This window comes from Amphiura filiformis, chromosome 16 (genome assembly GCF_039555335.1).
Source record: "Amphiura filiformis chromosome 16, Afil_fr2py, whole genome shotgun sequence".
NCBI lineage: Eukaryota > Metazoa > Echinodermata > Ophiuroidea > Amphilepidida > Amphiuridae > Amphiura > Amphiura filiformis.
In genome coordinates, this window is record NC_092643.1 from 54,992,625 (window position 1) to 55,015,703 (window position 23,079).

A 23,079-nucleotide genomic window follows, 5' to 3' on the forward strand; every position below is an offset into this window, starting at 1 on the left:
ACGTTTTCTGCCAAGTTGCTTGTCACGTGGTAGGCCTATGTTGAAGTTGCGATTAGGCCCTATATGTTCAAATAAGTTTCAAAATGGATACCAACAAGACAAGTCGCTGAGCGGTCTAAGGCGCTAGGCTTATAGAGTAGCGGTGCGCCGTGAGTTCGAACCCCACCTCTGCCAAACTTAATTTTCATATTGGGGAAATGTGGCTGGGAGAATTTATGTATGGCGTGGAGTGGTGTGATGTGGATGAGTTCCGGTAAAAACGAAATCTTTTTAGAGATATTTTGGGCCTTTTCTCTGGACTTGTTAGGAAAAAGAGAAGCATGTTATAGCTTAGATAAAAATTGAGAAATACATGAACCAGACATGAACTTAGATCGCCTAAAAAGTTGCAAAACGGAAATTTTGAATAAAGTAGGCCCGCGGATTGAAAAATGGCCAGAAATGGGTTTTCAGGTCATTAAGAGCTATTAAGGGGTCGAAAATGTTCATGGTTCTGTTTTAACGCCCATATCTCGAAATATAATCGGAAGACAACCCCTACATTGAAACATACATTAAATTTTCATCGATTTGCAATCGATTGGTAGTAGGCCTACTTTTATTCAATTTGTTGCCGAAAAGATCTATCGCGCAAAGAAATGACGTGTTTTCACGTGTACACCGGGACGCAGAATTGGTGGTGTGTGCCCGGAATTGATCGGTGAAATCGACCGTCACTACAAAATGTACATCCTCGACGTTGCATGCGGGGTTGCATGTAGTTAATTTCTTTGTCTTTTTTTAAATAATAACCTGGATTCTGCATTTGATCAATACATCATTTTTGATGGCTGGAAACGTTGCTTTTTATTAGTAATCGTTAAGCCATGTACCCAACCAATTACGTTGTCGTTGAATTATAAAAAAGAATTAGTATCATGATCAGCACTAGCAGGTAAGCTTACCAATTTATTTTTAACCAACTACAAATACAATGCAATACATGTGATCTATATGTAGCCATGTTCACTAAAATAATTGATGATTTAGATATATGTCGTTTCGAGTGTCACGGTTTTTTATATGGCTGCTAGAACATGTTAAAAAGTTTAAGTCCAAAAAGGAATACTAACAGAAAGTGCAATTTTAAGGTACTTTTTCTTAAGGGGGTACTACACCCCTGCCCAATTTTGTGCATTTTGCATTTTTCTCAAAAATTATAGCGCATTGGTGACAAGTAAGATATGTATAATATAGGGGCAAGGATAGGGACAGGCACATCTGAGCGAGGGCGCTATTTATTTTACTTGATAATAAAGCCCTATGTAAATCTGTGCCATTTTGTGCCACTGAAAACACCATTTTTGGAGAAAATGATGAATAAAACCAAAATTAATATGTTTCAGATGCTCTAGTTTGCATTGACAACAGATTCAATGCTTTAGGAAGCAGAATGCAACATTGACTTCACTTTTGAATATTTTTTTCTGTGAGATATGCCTTGGTGAAAATCACCGTTTTGGTCAAAAAAGGGGTCAAAAAGGGGCATTTTTGGGGGAAAATTCTATTTTGACCCGAAATTCATCTTCTGACAAAAGGGAAACATGGTTTGACAAAAACTTTCATCCTTTTCACATAACAATTCCAGTTTACTTATTTGCTGGGAGAAAGCACTTTTTTGTTATCGCTTGGGAAAAATCATTGTTTTTGCCTAAAATGGGCCCAAAATGGCGAAAAATGGCCAAATTTGACCAAAATTAGCACAAAAATCACTTTTTTACCACCTTAAAATTTGAATTTTCATACAAAATTTCACAGATGTGTTGAAAATGACAACATACATAATATTCAACAAAAATTAGATTAAATTATAGTGAAAACAAAAAAAAAAAATTGACAGGGGGCACAAAATTATCAAGTCCCCCATGCACTCCTATGGTAAGTCTTATCAGAGAAAATGGCCCAATGTTCCGACAGTAATTTCATCATAACTTCACTTAGCAATACAGTAGAATATTGGTTTTGGTGTCAAATTGTTTCTGAGAAGTTCTCTCTTCCAATAAACAACAATTCATGTTAATAGAATTAATTTGAAATTTTTATGCCTGTCCCTAGCAAGGACTACAACTACTGCACTGGAAATTTTATTTCAGCACAGACAACAGTTGTGGAGTTACCGTCAAAAATGAGGGAAAACCATTATTTGATCTATAAATCAATAACTACTTGTCTTGAGTTGCCGAATTTTCAGTGCAGTAGTATAATAATATAATATACATATCTTACTTGTCACCAATGCGCGATAATATTTGAGAAAAATGCACAAATAGGCACAAAATTGGCCAGGGGTGTAGTACCCCCTTAATATATTTATTAACTAGTGTTATCTGGAACATTGTATTTGCTTATAACAACATGAAATGGGATCATCCGGCATCCTGAAAATTTAAGCGATTTTGTTGACATACAACAAAAAATATAAGGCCTCAAAACCCATGGTTTGTTTGTGCGCAACCTAAAGCATGATCATACAGGGTGTCTCAATAAAAATAGGTAAGTGGTGCATTTAACTTAAAATATCGGCAGTAAAATATAAAAAATTCTTAAGATTCAAAAACCAAGTGTCTGTTTAACAATGGTGCAAAAAAGTCACATCTATGACAGCGAATAGTAGGCCTATACATGAACATGTAGGGCGGTTGAATGGAAGGTACTTTTTGCAGAAAACCCCATTGAACATTTAGTTCCAATGATATGAACAGCTACATGGTGTAACTTGAAGTTTCCAAAACAGTAGAAAACAAGAAAGTTTTGCGTTTGTTTTTGTAATTGAAAATCAATTTTCCAACTTCCAACAATCATGTCAGTAAATGAATATTTTGTTCTGGGACTGTAACACAGAAAGCTAATAAACAGTAGCACACAACTTTTAATGAATCATTCAACATATTTTTGTTTCATCAAGTCCTTGAAATGAAAAAGTTTTGAATTTGATATGCCACATTTTGGTTTTAAAATGCACTTCAGCAATGAAATTGCATGCCTTTAATTTCTTAATATGTTTTACAAAATCTGGCCTTGTTACACTAAGGAAATTATTTTTGTAACTTTATAATTTGTTTTGAGATGAAAAAACTATAAATCACTTTTTTAGTTTTGGCCATTTTTGCCAGCAAAAACTGGCAAAAATTGTTTTTATAAGCGTTAAAACCATGTTTTTTTTTTCCACCTCGGCAAAAACCAGCGAACCCTGGTTTATATCAATATTCCATCGTGTATACAGGATGGTCAAAAATATGATTTTTGTGTTTGTGTTAGAAACTACCGTTTTGTTATTGATATTTTAAAATGAGCATGAAATAATAATAAGTCCTATTAAACTGGCAATGAAAGTAAAATTTTAATATTTGGTCAATTTTTGGAAATAAGGGCCAAAAACATGCAGTTTTAGGGCCTTTTTCAACCTTTCGAAGGCTAATTTTCAAGTTATGCATTCTAATTTTTGGAAAACACATTTTCCAATCTTTTTCATAACCAATTAGCAAAAATAACATATAATTATGAGCAAACTCTTACCCTATACTCAAGATTTTGAATGCTTAGACTTGTGCCAAGTCTTACAATTTTGTGACTACAGTTGTTAAAGAAAACTTGCAAAATTCTATGTTTTTGAACCATTTTCCCTCAAATTGCAAAAATATTTAAATTTGACTTTTATTACCAGTTAGGACTATCTAAAGGATTAGTTCTGTATATTTCTGGAATGAGGAGTAATTATCGTAAAACATTAAACTTATATCATGCATTTCTCAATTTAACACAATTATCCTAATCTGTACGGTACTGTAATATTTTGAGATCGACAATAACTAATAAATGTTAAATTATTAATGTTCATGCTATTTTTCCATTGCCTATTATCACAATATAGGCCCTAGTGGTACATACATAATATGTACATGTATGAAGTTTAGTGGCATAAAATAGCCATTTTTCAAAAGTTGCACAGCAATACATCATACATGTACATGGACCTCTTAATATACATGTTGAATACTATAATTAATCCTATGAAATTCATAGGCCGACTTATATATGCATTGGCACAAGTTTTGAAATCTAAATATATTTTTTATAAAGAAATGCAAAATTATATAGCATAATAACATACAGGGTGGTCAAATTACACCTATTTGTCAAAATATGGATTTTTCTGTTTTACTTGTTGTAACATGACTTGCCCTTAAAGCCATATTATAACATTTGCTGAGAAGAACGCCCTCAAAAAAAATTTTAATTCTGTTTTTTACACGTTTGTAATGTAGTCAACAAAGATGCTCGGCAAAAATCAAGACTTTATAGGTGCTGTAGTTTTGTCAAAATCCGAGATTTTGAATAAAACGATGGAACCGTCGTTTTATTACTACGATGGAAATATTAGTCGAACACGTATGCGATATTCATAACATGCATCCAATTTTCTTTGCTTTACCTCACTTGTTCGGCTCAAAATTAAAAGGGGACACATTTAATCACGAATCCTGTCTCTCTGCCTTATACAAGCTGTTAAAGACAGCATTACGTCATATTATTATTGCATTGGATTATAGGGGATTATCTGACTACCTCAACATTTTCTGTCAAGTCCAAAAAGCTTAATTTAAATCTATTGATGTGTATCCTCTATAATCCAATCCAATAATAATAGGACGCAATGCTGTCTTCAGCCGCTTGTCTGACGTACATGTCTTTGTTAATTAACTAGGCAGTCACCCGTATTAGGTGGTTCTCGGCTAGCTATCGTGATTACCTGGCTGGTAACTGTACCCACCAAGTTTCATGCCCATACAGATTTTACTAATTTGACCTCAGATGACCCCTGGTGACCCCGAAATGACCTTCCAAAAATTTGGTTGACTGTACCCACCAAGTTTTTTTCATGCCCATATGACAGTTTTTAATAATTTGACCTCAGATGACCCCATGATGACCTCGGGTGACCTTAACCCACTAGCCAATACAAGCTTGTTCCGTCTCGGGTCAAGATGCAGCCACCCGCCAAGTTTCATGCCCATATGACAGTTTTTACTCAGATAACCCCTGGATGACTTCGGGTAACCCTGACCCACTAACCAATACAAACTTGTTCTGTCTCTGGCTGGGGTCTCTGGTCAAGATGCACCCACCCACCCACCGAGTTTGAGGAACGTGCAACCCCTAGTCTCCGAGAAAAACAGTTTTTACTAATTTGACCTCGGGTGACCTTGACCCACAAACCAATACAAACTTATACGAGTGGATATTCATACGTAGTGGTAGATAAAATGAATTAAAGTTTGAACTTCAACACTACACTATTTTTCGCTCACCTGGAACGTTTTCACTAGTCCGACTAGCGTCTTCAGCAGGTGGTGTTGCTGTGTAATCAATACAAACTTGTTCTGTCTCGGGTCAAGATGCACCACCCACCAAGTTTGAGGAACGTGGGACCCCTAGTCACCGAGAAAATAGGAGGACAGACACACAGACAGACGTTATGTATTATTATGTTGTAGATTAATTCTGTGTTAGCAGATATTGAGATTTGTTCATTCCCAGGCCTAAGCACTCAGAACTCCAGTCAACCGATGGCTATTATTTTACAAGGCTCACTCAGTCATTTAATGAGGCCAATACAAAAGATCAAATTAATTGGTATTGAAATGAGCAAAATTTAGAGTTCTCAATTTTTCAGTAAATGTCAGAAGAAAACTAATGCTTGGTAGTGAACTGTATATTTTTTTGGTCAACGTTTACACTTTTCAAAGTAACATAACCAAAGATATTTCCCAACTTCCTAAAGCACATCATATATACATTGTAAAGCTGTAGTTTTGTCAGAATTTCGGTTTTGATTGCACCATTTTTCAATTCCGACTACCAATTTTGTCAAAATCGACTCGTGAATGTACCCATGGATGGATGCATTTTACAAGCCACAATATAGTTAAAGATAAATGTTGATTATTTCTGCTGGTTATATTAGGAATGAAGTACTGGTTGGACATTTCGGCAGTCGTAAGTGAAAAGGTGAAATCAAAACGGATATTCTGACAAAACTATAATACTACACACAATCAATCAATCAATCAGTCTTTATTTCATTCAAAATACAACAATACAATAACAGCAAAACAACACATTTGAATGAGGAGATGCTCAGAAGGCCAAAAAGGCCTGAACAAGCACCCCCTTAACCTTAGCCTAAGTTTCTTAATGTGTCTAATAAAAAACAATTACATACAAACACCCCCCCCCCTCTTTCATACATTCATGTAGAACGATCTAAGCAGGAAAAAATGATGAATAAAGAACATGCAGAATATAAGTGTAAGACAAATTAGGATTTCATAACATATGCTCACGTATATCGCAAAAGAAAGCTGACATTTTGTGAATATAGTTTAATGCTAAGAGATCAGTTAATTTTAATCTATTTTTTGTTTTAAAAGGGAGAAAAATAAAAATAAGTAAATCAAAACTAAGAGATATTAAGTGTACATTTCCATAAGGTTTGTTTTAATTTGGGATCTAAAGAGTTTTACTGATGTAGCCGTTTTGGCGCATCTGTCAATCGAATGCCATTTTCCTGGCCCGGCGGTTCTTATTGTTTTGTTAGCAAACTCTGTTTTTGTAAGACAGATCTTGTAATCTTCAGCGTTTCTTGTGTGATACCTGAGGTGATTCCTCTGCTCAACAAAATAACTATTGAAGGCCTTTGGTAACAGATTGGTATTATACTTGTACATGAAAGTGCTTAGTTCGAGATCATAACTATCATAAACATTAAGCAAATTGTAATTCTTGAAAATAGGGTCTGAGTGACTTAAAAAGTGACTATTCGATATCATTCTAAGGGCTTTTTTGTTAAGTTTGAAAATCTTTTCCAAATATTTTTGACAAGTATTTCCCCATGCTAAGATACCGTAGTTTATGTAAGGAAGTATTAAAGTACAATATAGTGAATACATTATTCGCTCGTTTAAATGTTTCAGTTGCTTTATTACACCAACACCTCTAGATATATTCTTTGAGATGTTGGTAATATGAAATTTCCAAGTTAGATTCTCATCAATTGTCACTCCAAGAAATTTGGTCACAATGTGCCTTACAGAGCGTTTAAAACGCTAAAAAATGAATTCCGAAAAAAGCTCGCGGGCGAAGTTAAGGCCTATAAAAATAAAAAATCATACACTAAAAGACACAATTTCATGCCTAATTTTAACAGCATTTTTTAAAATATATATCCAAGCACTGTTTTTAACTGACATTGCTGAAGGAAACAAATATTGCTAATATGATAAACAGAGATTTTAAACAGTTCTCTCAACAAATATTTTGACTTACTTGATATTTCATCTCACATCCATGGGATTTCATCAGACAGTGAGGTGGAGCGGTAAACACCTAGTCATGTGACCCACGGGGTAACCCGGGGTCACATGACGTGATGATCGGCTTGTAGACGCTCGGTAGCATGTGTCTCCCTTTGTCCTGGTTGAGATCGGGGTCCAAGGCGGCTATATAGTAGGCTTCCTTGATGAATAGTTGACATACCTAGCAAAGGTCCCTCTCCGTATCCAGACATCAGTTGCCTTGATATAGGAGTGGAAGGTGTTGCTAAGCAGTTAAACAACATCAACCCAAACAAGGCCGGTGGCCCGGATGAGCTTCCAGCAAGACTTTTAAAGACCGTAGCATTTGAGATAGCACCAGCAATGCAGTTCTTATTCCAGCAGTCATACAACCAGGGCTGTGTTCCTAAAGACTGGACCAAAGCCATTGTCACAGCCATCCACAAGAAAGGACCAAAATCCAACCCGGGTAATTATCGGCCCATCTCCCTTACATGCTTAGTGTGCAAGGTAATGGAACACGTTGTTTTAAGTCACATGTCAAAACACCTAGCAGATCATCGTATTCTCCTTGACTCTCAGCATGGATTTCGAGAAAAACTGTCCACGCAAACATAGCTTATATCTTCAGTTCATGAATGGGCATCAACTCTAAATCGCCGGGGTCAGACCGACTTGGTCTTGCTAGATTTTAGCAAGGCCTTTGACCTGGTGCCACATCATAGACTTGCTGCAAAATTGGATTTTTATGGCATCCGTGGACCAACCCTGAAATGGATAACAGCCTTCCTCAGTGAAAGACAACAGGCGGTGGCAGTCAATGGTAGTCTCTCGTCATGGGAACAAGTCACATCTGGTGTCCCACAAGGCTCAGTTTTGGGACCGGCGCTATTTCTCTTGTATATAAACGATATAAATCAACATCTCCAGTCCAACATTCGCCTTTTTGCTGATGACAGCATTGTGTTCAAAGAAATCGCCTCTCCATCTGATCATAACATCCTCCAGCAAGATCTTGAAACTCTGGCTACCTGGGCCGATACACGGCTTATGTCCTTCAATGTTGGGAAATGTGCCATCATGTCAGTGACCCTGAAGAAAAAACCCAGCTTCTTCCGATATTCCATCAATGGAGAAGAGCTGCAGAGAGTTTCACAGCACGATTATCTCGGCATTACCATTTCTGACAATTTGAATTGGACAGCCCATTGCCAAAAGACTGCAGCCAAAGCAAGTCGCACCCTTGGTATGCTTCGAAGAACACTTTCGCCATGTAGCAGTCAAGTCAAAGCCAGAGCCTATCACTCCTTAGTAAGACCGCAACTGGAATATGGAAGCGAAGCTTGGAACCCATACAACAACTCAGATGTTAAGCGCCTCGAAAGTATCCAGCGCCAGGCTGCACGCTTTGTCTTCCAAGATTTCCGTAGGACCTCCTCTGTCTCAGAAATGATCCAGAAGCTTGGTTGGGACAGCCTTCAAGTCAGACGTCTATACTACCAATCCGTTATGTTCTTTAAAATCCAATATCAACTTGTCAACATCAGCCTGCCTCCATGTTACCAGTGCATCACATCCTCCATCCGGCAACTATAGATGTCTACAACTATTCATTCTTTCCAAGGACAATTCGTGTGTGGAACAATCTCCCCGAATCAGCTGTGTGTGCGCCCTCCATCTGTGCTTTCAAGCCTATAGCACTGAGTGCAATCAGTGCTATGTCGCCACCGGCCAGCCTGAAGACACTTTAAACCAGCCAGCCCACTTTTTACTCGCACCTTCTGATGTACAGCACCAAATTTATGTTTTTAGCACCGCACCGACTGCGAGGTCCAAACAACCCACTTCCAGTTTAGCTCAACGAGCTGTTATAGGAAGCCACCCACTGAAGACTGAAGGCCTCTTTGAAGCCATCGCGAGTCCAAGTCCAAAACGTTGACATTATCCGAACTGAATTCATGCCCTTCTGAGTTCAAGTGCGCCCCCACAGGGGAAGACGACCTTTTGTGTTCTGTGAGTCGCTTTCGCAAGGGTCTTTCTGTTTCACCCACATACTGGGAAGAACAGTTGTTACATGAGATGCCGTAGATTACACAAGAACGGTCGCATTTCTTGGGTTTGTCCTTCGGAGCTACCAGCATGCTTCCGATTGTGTTGATGGGCTTAACATGTACTTGCACACCCGCTTTGCGTATTTTGCGACTGAGGCCTTCGGTGACACCCTGTATTGCTTTATAAATATTGCTTTATATTTCACGACACACAACATTTAGGTGCTAACCGTGCTATAAATGAAAATTTGTTTCACAAATCTAAAAACAAACCGTTGAAAATAGAAAACTATGTCACGGCACCAACTACTCAGCCCCTCCCCTCCCCTTGATATTTAATGGTAACATCCTTAATTTTTTGTAGTTATGCACCGGATATGAAATTACAGCATGCAATTCGCTGTCGAAGTGACGTAGTAATCGGATTAAATACCATAGCAATAGGGTAAAACAATTTTTGAATGTATCGCGCTACACTGCAAGCAGGTTGTACCAATCAATTCGTTTAGCAAAATATCGAAATTACAACCGTGGCCTATGGAGCAGTGTAATACACATAATCATGCATAACTCGCAAACGCAAAATCAGAATCAACTGACATTTTGGGAATAAGCTTTTTTTTCGTGGATATCTGAAATATGTCATAAAAAGAGGATGCTAGGATCACGAAATCCTCCTTCAATCTAAATAATTTTGAATTCAAATCAATTGCCAATCTCAATGCGTATCTAGCAATGGAATAAGGCAAAAATGCAATTTAACTAAAAAGAGGGAGCTATGACACTGAAACGAATAGAACCTAACAACAGAACATATAACGAGAACACAAAAACAAAACAAAAAATCATTATTTAATTTTGCGTCATCGTTTTTCTCTTCCAGACGTGCAATGGAGTCGCCTTTCACGAAATTCCAGTTGTTATTCTGCAAAACTTGTGGTTTACAACGATTGTGTGATGTGACCGAAGAACTCCAGAAACTCTTTACAGAAAAATATTTGGAGCCAAACACATGTGGTATTTGCCAGAAACAAGTGGAGCAAACGAACAACATCAACAAAGAGAAGTCTGCACAACAATCTGGTATGAAAGAAGAACATTTTAACGACGGTGATGGTCAGAATGACGATTACGATTTACGTCCAAATTTACGTGTTGCTGTAAAAAAGGACAAATTGGTTATAAACAATAAGGTACAAGATGATGAGGTCATTGCCATGAAAATTGAGCCGAATGTAGACATTGACGAAGAAGGCCACACATTGATGCAAATGGAAGAAGATCCTGAACTGGTGGCTTCACCCATGAAAAGTGAACTGGATGAAGACACTGACGAAGAAATCCACACATTGACGCAAGTGGAAGATCCTGAACAGGTGGCTTCACCCATGAAAAGTGAACTGGATGAAGACACTGACGAAGAAATCCAAACATTGATGCAAATGGAAGATCCTGAACAGGTGGCTTCATCCACTGCCATGAAAAGTGAGCTGGATGAAGACATTGACGAAGAAGTCCACAGATTGATGCGAATGGAAGAAGATCCTGAACTGGTGGCTTCGTCAACTTTACTGGAAGGAACAAATGAAGATTTTTTCAAATTTCTTGATCCTGAACTTCTTAAAGTTACACTGCCTTCAGATGACCCAAAAAAGCCCCTCAAGTGCAAGGTTTGCAATGAAACATTCGGTGCTATTCAATTATTTGCTAACCATGCGTCAGATCACACGGATAAAGGGCCGATGCAGAAGCCACTGAAGTGCCCAGATTGTGGGAAGAACTGCTATACAAAGTCTTTCCAACAGCACAGAGGGTGCCATTACAACTTGAAAACTCCGCAGCAGTGTATCTACAAAGGGTGCAAATTCGCATTCAAAGAATTGAGAGTATTTAAAAGCCATTTGGATGTGCACAAAGGGGACAAACGTCATTGTTGCAAGGTATGTGGTGCAGGATATTTGAGAAAAAGAGATCTGTCCGTACATGAACAAGTCCATTCTAGTGGACCAAAACGATTCCATTGCCGGTATTGTGAGAATTCCTACAGTACTAGTAACATAACACTGCGACATGAGAGAAAAGTTCATGATCATCAAGATATTCTTGAATGTGATGAGTGTGGCCTTAAATGTTCGACAGAATATTCGTTAAAGAGGCATAAACAGTCCCACAAAACAAAATTGGAAACCGATTTTGTATGCGCCCAGTGTGGAGCATGTTTTACAGATCAAGTTACGCTTGATCAGCATGCATTAAACGCCTGTGAAGCCCCTTTTGATTGGGAAGGGGAAACCAAATTCGTGGATCCAAGACTTGTAGCTCTCATGGATAAGCCAAGAATAAGGAGCAAACCATTCAGGTGCAAACAATGTCCAAGGAAAGAATGCAGACGTTTGTCTCTATTTTTGTACCATATGAAATATAAACATGATTGCCCTGTGACACATGTATACACTTGTGATCAGTGTGATATGAAATTTGACAAGTATAGCGAAGTGGAAGATCATAGTGCAACCCACTCGCATGATTTGACATATATGTGCGATCTTGACGGCTGTAATAAACATTTCAAAACCCCAACCGATTTTAGAAAGCACAAGCTTTATCACAAAGATGATAAACGACAACACACATGCCACATCTGTGGCGTAAGCTTTCGGACAACTTCGACTCTCACAAGACATGTGAATGGTGTACATTTTAAAAATAACAGACCCTACAAATGCACATACTGTGACAGTCGTTTCCGTTGGAAGGGCATGCAGCAAAGACACGAAAAATTACGACATCTCAATGAAAGACGCTTTGTGTGTGAAGTCTGTGGAAAGTCCTTCAAAGAAAAGACACAGCTGGTTACTCATAATTACAGTCACACCGGTGAGCGACCATTCGCTTGTCATCTGTGTGAGTATCGATGTGTTCGCCGAGACTATCTGACCAACCACATGCGTTTACACACTGGTAAACGCCCATACAGATGTGAACTGTGTGAGACAACATGTATGCACAAATCTGCCCTAAATTATCACATGAAGAAAGTTCACTAGTTAGCTAGATCATAATCCAAAGAAACATTGGCCCGTCAGATGAAAGCGTCTGACTATGTGCTACTTTGAAATATATTTTTACGGTTACATCTAATGTAAAACGTTGAGACAAGATGCATAAACACTCCTCAAAAGAATTAAAGGATCAGATGAATATATCATCATTTTTGAAACATAGGATATGATGATATTAAATATCATTGATAATTGTGCTTGAACTTTCATTACATCTCTAAGTTGTAGACAAATCCGCCATCACCCACATCTAAAATTTCAATGTTGAAGCCATTTTTCAAACATCTCCACGGTCAAGGTCAAGTCACATATTGAGATGGGTTTGTTTACGTTATATGTGTTTGGGTCTATATACGTCACATTAGTGGGTATAAGATGCTCTCAATTGATCCCGGGGGTGGGGAAAGTCATTAATGTAACCGCACAAATGATCATCTCCCGGCCCCCCTCCTCACATATCTGTGGGTAGGGGTCATAAATGAGCGCCCTTAATAGTGGAACGTAATGCATAAATGAATACTCTATAATGTTCTGTACCATTTAATGATCACGATTAAGACCCCTACCATCAGAGAAACGAGGAGGGGCCCGCTGGTCATCTTTTGTACGGTTCCAGTAATGACTTTCCCCAACCCCGGGGATACATTGAGGGCATCTTATGCCCACTAATGTGACGTATACTAGTAGACCCAAACACATGTGACATACACAAACCCACCCCAATATATGACCTGAACTTGACCGTGGTGACCTTTGAAAAATGGCTTCAAAAACGAAATTTTAGCCTCCATTTTCCCCCTCCCCTCAAGATGTGGGTGATGCCGGATTTGTCTACAACTTAGTGTATAATGTATCTGTCTCAGCGTTTTTACATTAGATGAAACTGGTGGTGGTTTATTTCGAAATACCGTGGAACCCCTTCTATGTACATACTACAAGTAGTATGTACCTTTAAATGAGTGTTTTTTGACGAGAGGCAGACACCCTCTTCAAAAACATTCACTAGTTTTGTCTTACAAAAATACATGTTTGTGCAGCAGCCTGTATCATTAATATAGTGCTCCCCTGGGAGTTGCTCAAATTCCAAATAATGTTTTGTGGGTCTGCCTCTCGTCAAAGAAACCCTGATTTGGAAGAAATTATATATTAAATGCTTCTACTATTGTAGATTGACTTTTCCGGTACTACCAATGCGCATAATATCCGTACATTGTAGTAAAACGCAGCTCCAGCCAAACATATTAATTATTACCAGTACTATCCGGATATACACTTCTAGTGCCCGTTTCTATTCATCGTTATGTATTCTTCTCCCGTGCATTATTTTCGCGAACTACCCTTCACAGCCCAAATTATATAAACCTGCACGCTAAACAATGCATTATCTAAAACCTGCACGCTAAACAATAGATTCTAGATAATACGTGCACGCTCAAATACTAGAAATACTACTTTCACATAACCATATAGTAGAGTTAGGTGACGCTTTCGACACAGAGGTCACATAACTATATAATTGTCTGTTCGATATATATACCATCAAAAAAGAACGAATATACATTCTGTGGTGTTAAAATGGTATAGTTACAAACGGTGTTCTATAATAGGGTACAATTACCGAATAGGGTGCAACTCGCTAGACTTGAGTCCAGTCCTCGTTTACGGAGTTTAGGTTTAGGGTTGGGGTAGGGCAGTCTTGTAATAAGACTAGTAGAGTTGCACCCTATTATGCAAATATCATTGTCATAAATTATGATTAATGACCTCAAATAAATCAAACATCAAATGAGAATAATCGAGCTTCTATTAATTAAAAAGGGCCAAAACAGGTGGATCATAATTATACAAGATGACACCATTGCAAAATATTCAGCATTTTACAAATGAAATACATGTAGGCCTATATCTAAAATAACATAGCCGGGCCAGGAAACACACACTAGCGCATAATATCATGATCATGCTTTATAATACCATAGGCCTTCAAACACATGTGTTTGAAGGCCTATGATAATACTGAACAAATTGTTAAATCCCAATGTCGTGTGTTTTAATATAAGTAGATTTTAAAGTTCAAATTATAGAGCTATAAAGTCCAGTTGATATTCACCGTAGTACTAGTCGGACATCTAAATCGATCGTTTCCAGATGAACTGGGTCAGTGCTCTAAATGATCACAACATAAAGTCAATTGGTTACAAACCATGCGTGAATAAGTTACTAAAGTATGACGTATGGCGCAATCGATACCATTGATAGCTAACTTATACAGGAATTGATTTTCTTTACCAGTTAAATGCTACGTAGCTGGTCAATGCCCTGACGGTGTTTTTTAAAATGTAAGATATTTTCCCTAATATTAAAACTAATATAATGAATGCAGCAATTAATATTGCCTATTGTTTTAATAGGCCTACACTCAAAGTGTATGACGGATAATGTACTCGTGCAAATGCATTCGTCAAGATAATTGCACTTGCCATGGAGTTATTGCATTTAGCTCTTGAGCCTATCGGCTCTCGAGCTAAATGCAATAACTCCACGGCGCGTGCGATTATCTTGACGAATGCATTGCACTCAGTTCATTATCCATATCATATTTTAATTTAATTGTGGATTTTGTCTTTCTATCCATGCATGTAAATAATGTCTGTCACCGTGTAATTATTGTAATGTTTTGTACTATGGGCTGGAGGTCTACGTACTCAATAAAATACTATAACAAAACATTTTAACATTATTTCTAAACTCGATATATTTCGATTAAATATTCTTATGAAAGTAGGCCTTTATAATTTAATAGAGGCTCAATTATTAAATTTAACGTCATATCAATTTCATATTGCCATTTTACAACAAAGCGTACGCTTAATGAAACATCAATTCTTTCTTTCTTTCCCCCTTCCTTCTCCTTCTCTCTCTCCATGCTCTCCCCTCCTATTTCCCCTCCCGTCTCCATATTCTCCCCCTTTTTCGCTCTTTAAAACTTTACTAATACCCCACTCGCGCTCCTGGGCACTCCCATTTCCCCTCCCCATGTTGTCGTAATTTTTCTTGAGAGCATGGGGCGACTTTCAATGTAAACTGTCCCTCTCCTTTGGCTACCGGTCCCTCTTCCTTGGCTACCGCCACTACACTTCCCTGTCCACTTCCAATGCCCTCCCTCTCCTCCTCCCTACCCTCATTCTTACGAGATGCAGCATAATGTTCTATTTAAAAATATATGCACCTGCTCTGCTATACTTTTCCCACAAGTATTCTACATGTACTCTACTGGCCCTAGTAATAACAAGTCAACTTTATATCCCCTTGCCGTTAAAGTTTTCATAAAACTTCATTTCGCAAACTGAATTTTTTTTTTTTAAACAATGAGTGGGTTTTTAGCGGATTCGCCGTCGGACAAGTTTAGAACTGTCAGGCTTTCGTCAGAAGTAGCTCTGACTTCTTCAGGACAAAGTACCTAAGAATGAGACATGTAGACCGCCCCTTGCCTACTGATGGCTCTGAAAAGAGCCGTTCACCGAAGACTGCCCCTTGTCAACAGAGAATAAGCAGATCTCGCCTATCTGCTAATTTAAATGTTTTGGTGGCTCTGAAAAGAGCCGTTCATTGAAGACTGCCCCTTGTCTACAGAAATAATTGTTATGAATTCCCGTCATAAAAGCCTATCACACAATTTGATTTTTTAACGTCATGATCGATCACGCATAATTAAGTTTATACCAAGCTTAATATTTTAACCTAATTCAATATTAGTAACTAATTTTCAACAATATATGGCGTATTTTATACCCAAACCAGAAGAAATTTTCAATAATTGTCATATCATAATGTGACATGTCATGTCACAAACAGACACTTTTGGGCAGGATCGTATAAAATGAAGAAATAGCCAAAAATCTGCCCGGGGTGATTTTTTTCACAATTTGGGTTTGTTGCGAATTTGTGATGTTATTCATGTTTAAGATATTGTGTGATTGTTTCAGACCGGAATATAACTGACATCTTGTATTTTTGAGACATTTTTCAAAGCAATACCTACTCTTAACATTGTCAATAATATTTTTAAAGGCCTATATATCAATTTCAAATTTTATAATACCACAACCTACGAACTCAATATCTTCGCTTAGGAATGTCAGATTTCATTGGAGAAAACGGCGTTGTGGAGCAAAATATCTCTATATTTAAGATTTGTAAAAACCTCAAAATTGATAACATGCCCAAAAGCGTCTGCTTTTGACATGATACGTCACATAACCCCTAAATAGTCTTATCATATAATGCGAGCGCATCGAGCAGAAATTGCATATTTGAACGTGTGCCCCCCCCTTTCAACTTGCCAAAAATGCTTGCCCCTCCCCTTTAGCCTGCCAAAAAATCTTTGTCTCCCCCCACCCCGGGGGTACACATAATTATTACACACCCCTCAGTGGTGGTATCATTTCTATGACCTGAATTGAAATTATTTCCCGGCATGCTTAGTAGGCACATCCGTTTCACCATAGACCCTTGAGGATATTGATAAACAATTGGTCACATTTTTATCAGTATGATAAAACATTAATGCAGTAAACATTGGTAAAAGAACTGTTGCACCAATTGTTTGTCTTAAGGGATCGGATAGCAACGTTTGCACAGTTTTTTTTTTTTTTTTTTTTGGGACATGAGGGCACATTAGATTATAACGAATTGGGGATGAGGCTATTACTTTTTCATTCATCTAAATAGAATGCATTGGCGTAACTCGTATGCGCTTTGTGGGGCCGCGCACCCGGCTAAGGGGGCACCATACCCTCTCGACACGATAATACGTTGTTATATAAAAGAAGTGGGAACCTTAAAGCCATAATGTACGATCTTATAATATGAAATTGCTTAATTTCTTTTCAAACCTGATTTTTTTCCGGGGATTTTTTTTGGCATATTTGTAATGTTTACACATGTCCCAACTTCCACCTAAATGGAATCAGCCAAATTTGTTGTGTTTGTAAGTCAACAGAGAAACGTTCGACATAAAGTCATAATTCTTAAAATTATGACTTTATGTCCTCCTATAGAACTGCATGTTAAACGGCCAAAATACATGAAATAACCAGTAGGGTTTCTTTCACTTTGTTTGTTTACCCAGGTTGGTCCGTGAGGGACACATGCTAATCCATGGAAAATCTATGGACCGTTCCAAGCCCATACAATAAAAATGTAGAAGCCTGGATAGCCAGTGTAGGCTACTAAGACGCATGCTAGCCCAGATAGCTTTGATAAACAAAGCAAGAAATGGAAGAAAATAGCAAGGAATAGGAGAAAGGAGAGAAGGGCCAAACACAATTGTACAATTTTACTCTTAGCCCTTCGTCATGTTCGTGAGAAAGAAAAGTGGAATTCCAATCTCAAGCCCCGGTGCAAAGGCTTGTTATTTCAGCTCAAATTGGACAGAAACCCTTCCCTACAATTATTACTATTATTTCAGCATTTTGAGTATAGACTAACAAATTTCGAATGTGGGTGCCCCCTTCAACACAAAATTTTCGCGCACATTGCAGCTACCACTATGATCAGATGATACTTTGTCATTGAAAGACCGAAATTCAACTTGATTATACCAAATTAGTAGTGGTATTTATGCCAATTTTCGCTCGCCCGCGCGCAATTGTTTTAGGAAGAGGGGGAATTTCGTATTCTACCCCCTGGGCGCCACAACTCCTAGGTACGTCACTACACAGCTGGTGATGAATCTTCAAAAGTAAAGACATTGGGGACCGTTCACCAACACTTGTAAGGGGGGGCCAGATGCAAAAAAAAAATCATCGCGAAAATTGTTCGTGGCACCCCCCCCCCCCTTTTACAGACCTCAAAAATTGCAGGGTCCCCTTGTTGACATGAAAATTATGGGTCAACCCCATAGAAAAGCATATAAACTCAACTTTCCAATTTTCAATTTTGGTCATTTTTTCTGGCCTCCCTCCCCCCTTAGGAGGGTAAAAAAATCAGGCCCCCCCTTTTTTGCATCAACCCCCCCTAACATGCAGTGTTTGTGAACGGTTCCTTGGAGAAGATGGAAATAATTCTTATTACGGTAACATGAAGTTCATTGAAACACGAATTAAATTTGATCTGAAACACTTGTTATTCGGCAGGTAGATATTGCTTTCAATGCCAAATAAATTTATTGATTGGCTCTGCACCATGCAAGGGGCACCCGATCTACTTTCGCCCCCGGCACCCCTGATTCAAAGTTACGCCACTGATGGAATGTGTCTATATAGGGGCTTATTTTTAAGTCTAAAATTTATCCAGGATTATAAGAAAAAATATGAGCTTTCTTCTGATGTCAAAATCTCCATTTTGATAGGAACAAGTGGGGGATAATGCTGTCGATCAGGTCACCCATAGGCTATTATACATCTTTAAAGGTCTCCGGCTATCACAACATTTTGCCTTAGAAAAATAATTATCAAGCACGAATCACATGGTTTTATTTAAAACAAATCATATAGACCATAAAAACAGTTGGCTTTCAACATGCGATATTCACAATTCCCGCGCCGAAATTGGGCTATTCCAGATAAAACATGCACCCCCCCTATAGAGGGCAACGGAAATCCAGATTTTTTGGTGGTCTTTGGGGCTCGGAATTCCAGCCTATTCTACTTATGCTGTTCCAAATTCCAGCCTATTTTGCCTATGCTTGGCGCAAAATTTCCAGATTTTTCCACCGTTTTGTTAGTCTAAAGGCATAGAGGGTTTTGGAATTCCAGGTTTATTGTGTTTATCCTTGGTTGGATTTCCAGACTTTTTTGCCTCTGGTCAACAAAATTTCCAGATTTTTCCACCATTTTGTTAGTCTGAAGGCATAGAGGGTGTTGGTTTTTTTTGTTTATTGTGTTTATCCTTGGTTGGATTTCCAGACTTTTTGCCTCTGGTCAACAAAATAATCCACATTTTTGTCCATTGAGGTGCTGGAATTCCAGATCGTTTTATTAATAATTTGTCGGGATTTCCAGCCTTTTGTGCAATCAGGAATTCCATTCTCTTCCAGTTCAATGCAATTTGTCATTATGTATACGCATATGTATGTTGGTGGGGGGGGGTCTCCCATCACCCACAAGTTGGTGGTGGGTACTAGTTATAATCATCATGATTGACAGCCCAAGTGATGACCATGACAACCAACTTTCTTGTTGAGTAAGCCCTAATTATTAATAGGAAAGAAAAAGAGCTAGGTACATCAACTTGACGGGAAGCAAGTCGCAGGGTGGCGAATCAGACCCCTCCCCTGCTCAGTTGACAGATATGTTGTGACAAAATTTACAATTTGCATCTCCCTTTTGGTCTATTTTAGACCAAAATTATAACCCTAGTTTGGCCCATTTAGTATTAAAATGCCAAATTGCCGCGCTTTGCGCGCAACTCGATAAAGCCATTCAGTGGCGTAGCCAGGGGCAGGGGGGGCAGCTGCCCCCCCCCCTGTGAAAGTCTTACGCCCCCCCTGTGGGATGGTGACCGCCCCGACATTTAAGACTTTTTTGTGTTTCTGACCAAATTGACATTAATATTTTGCCATTTTAACCTAAAAAGTGCCAATTTTTGCGCGCTTCGCGTGACTTTATTCCATTTTTGTACCATATTTCACCAGTTTAGCTTCAATATGCCAAAAGTTTTCGCGCGCTTCACGCGCATTTGTAACATTAACTGATTTTGTCGCCAAAAGGTGCCCCCTTAAAATTTGTCTTGTCAGTTGAAAGACATACACCCTGTATGGAATACATTACTTTAGTCTCTCACACAGGGGGTGTAGATTTCAAATGAAGTCAACCCCCCCCAAAAAACGGTTGCCTTGAAAATAAGCTGTTAGTCTTTACTCAATGAAAGTTTAAACAGCTAGCAAGTGCACTACCTTAATGAAAACAAGTTCACAGAAAGCAAGCGCACTTCGCGAGGGTTTTATTTTCGCTGATTTCGCAAATGGAGTTCCATCCACGAAATTAACACCTCGCGAATATATATAATAATGTATTGCAAGTATAGGGCAAGACATAGCATCGCAAAAATAACAATTGCAAAAATGTCTCTGTAACTCCAAATCGCGAAAATAACTGTACGCGAAAATTACCACTTATAAACAGTAATTACCAGGAGCAGAGAAACTCTCTGGTTGGAGTGATGAGGTTCAACAAAAGTCAATACTATTACGTAATTGTTTGTTCATGGTACATTGCACACACACTTTGCACACACGAATTGGTCATAAACCTCGCTTCCATCCATGCAGTATACAAAATGTAGCCCTGTGTTACTCTGTGCTTTTAGAATATTTTAGGATAGCAGATTTGGGTGCTACCGTAGCTGAGGGAAAATATTATTCTGTGTATTAAAGACAAATCAACCCATCAATCGTGGCTTGGGGTTTTAATAACAGGTTTAATTTCAGGGATTGATTGATTTTCAATGATGGATACAAATTTTAAGTTTAGCATCAGTTTTTGTTAATATTTAGTTAAGTTTTATAAAATGTTGCAAAATTAATAAATTAAAAAATAACTAATAGTATCAAAGGCTACGAAAAACCCTTCTCTATGGGCCCAACTGACCTGGAATTTGTGTTTTTGAGAATTAAAAAAACCCCGTTTATTTTGCTTAAATCATAGAAAATATGTTTGTGAAAAATTCACCAGTGATATTTTAGTGTAATTTCAAGATAGCCTCTCTCTGGAAAAACAAGTACAAAAAACACCCAACCCTACTTGAAGTTGAAAGGTCCGCCCGTATAATAGGGTGGGTTTTTAGTCTTTTTGTCGCCAAAATACTTTTAGATTAATAAATAACATGACACCAAAAACAGAAATTTTGACAATAATAGTTTTTTTCTGATCATGTAAATTTTGACCAAAGTATCAGCATATGATATAGCGAGATTACACATAAATATAAAATTTGAAAGAGGGACTCTAAATATACATTTAAAATCCAAAAGCATAAATCAAGAAGTGCATATTATTATTATTATTAAAAATAATTTATATTTAAATGATGTTCCTCGCCTAAAAAATCCGGACATTGAGTTTTTTTTACATGTTTTGCATTTGGAAAATGTTCCATTACAAACCAAATGTCAGACGAATTCATCTCTATGGATTGTCTGACTCTGAGTTAACTAGCTAATTCTTTGAATGGAACAAAATGCAATCAAAATACATGTGAAGATGAGCTCATCTTCTCTGATGTTATGTAAAATAGGCTTGTCCGGATTTTTAGGTGGGCAATGTATATGAAATAAATAAATATCACATCATTCATCTGTTTCCCAATTTCAAAACAAGTTATATTTTAGAAGGAAAACAAAACATACATAGGCCTACAAGAATAAACAAATCACATTTTGACCAAAAATCACCTTTTTGACCAAAACCCTTTCCATACCAAACATCACATTCTTGACCAAAATCAAATTATTGACCAAAAATCACATTTTAGACCAAAAACTAAGTTTTTGACCCATTTTGAACCCTTGCCCCTGTTTGCCCCCCCCAAATGAAAAAAGTTAAAGTAGGCCTACTTCTGAGAGTTATTAATTAACTTCATATCTGGTCATTTTAACCTTAAAAAACACTAATTTTTGCGCGCTTCGCGCGCATTTATTCCACTTTTTTACCATATGTCACCAGTTTAGCTTCAATATGCCAAAATTTTTCGCGCGCTTCACGCGCATTTGTACCATACACTTCTTTTGTCGCCAAAAGGTGCTAGATTCCTGCAGGCCCCCTCATTTATTATGTTTGCCCCCGCTTGTCCCCCCCAATGAAAATGTCTAGTTACGCCACTGTAAAGTGCCATTTCATAAGAAACCCCTTTTATTTGACACTTTCACAATGCATGTATAAAAAGGTAACTATGTACTTGTGTTAATTTTGCTCCTAAATTGGTAATTTTGGACTTTGTTATTTTATTCAGTTCCAATGACCGTCAGAATGGGACACTTTGAAAATTCATAATTCGAAAAGTTTTTGTCCGATTTTCATACTTCTGTTGATGAGTTCTATCCAGAAAACAATATGAAATTTTGATGGTCATCCTATAGTAATACCTGTGGGTTGCATTGTAGTAATGTAGGCTATGCTACAAGTCACTCACATCTTCTATTTCAGATATTTCAAAACATGTACTAGCAGTGGCGTAGGGGTTGGTACAATTTGTGACCCTACTATTTAATATTTTTTAATTAAAATTACCTACTGAATTCATTGCGAATATTTCACAAAACTTAAAAAATAAGTCGGTTCAGGTGGGGTATGAATAATGAAAAATCGGGTATGAGAAGTAGGGTCACAAATTGTACCGACCCTGATTAATTAGCATATTATAAATTTGATGAGGAATTTAAATATTTATATGCCATTGGGTTTTGTGTAGGGGATGGAGGAAACAAACTTTGATTGATAATGTCATTAAAATATTAAGATACCTTGCATCTCGTTTCTACTAGGCTTTATTTAATTTAACTCATTAAAATTTAAAGTTTTGCTTTTGTAAAGCCTACAATGTTCTTTATAGCGCATCTAAAATTCTCCTGCATGCTGAGTGAACATAAAAAGG

At 37.8% G+C, this 23,079-nt stretch overlaps 1 protein-coding gene across 2 annotated transcripts; it reads left to right on the plus strand.

Annotated features, from left to right (window-relative positions):
• Positions 1 to 726: 726 nt before the first annotated feature.
• On the plus strand, positions 727 to 15,222 carry LOC140136220 (zinc finger X-chromosomal protein-like). Of its 2 annotated transcripts, XM_072157939.1 has the most exons (3): positions 727 to 934; positions 10,308 to 10,800; positions 10,885 to 15,222. In XM_072157939.1, the coding sequence occupies exons 1-3, from the start codon at positions 918 to 920 to the stop codon at positions 12,469 to 12,471; spliced, it is 2,097 nt and encodes a 698-aa protein (XP_072014040.1). In that variant the 5' UTR covers positions 727 to 917; the 3' UTR covers positions 12,472 to 15,222. The 2 variants fall into 2 exon arrangements, with proteins under 2 accessions (XP_072014040.1, XP_072014039.1); XM_072157938.1 differs by having other exon boundaries at positions 10,308 to 15,222.
• Positions 15,223 to 23,079: the final 7,857 nt, after the last annotated feature.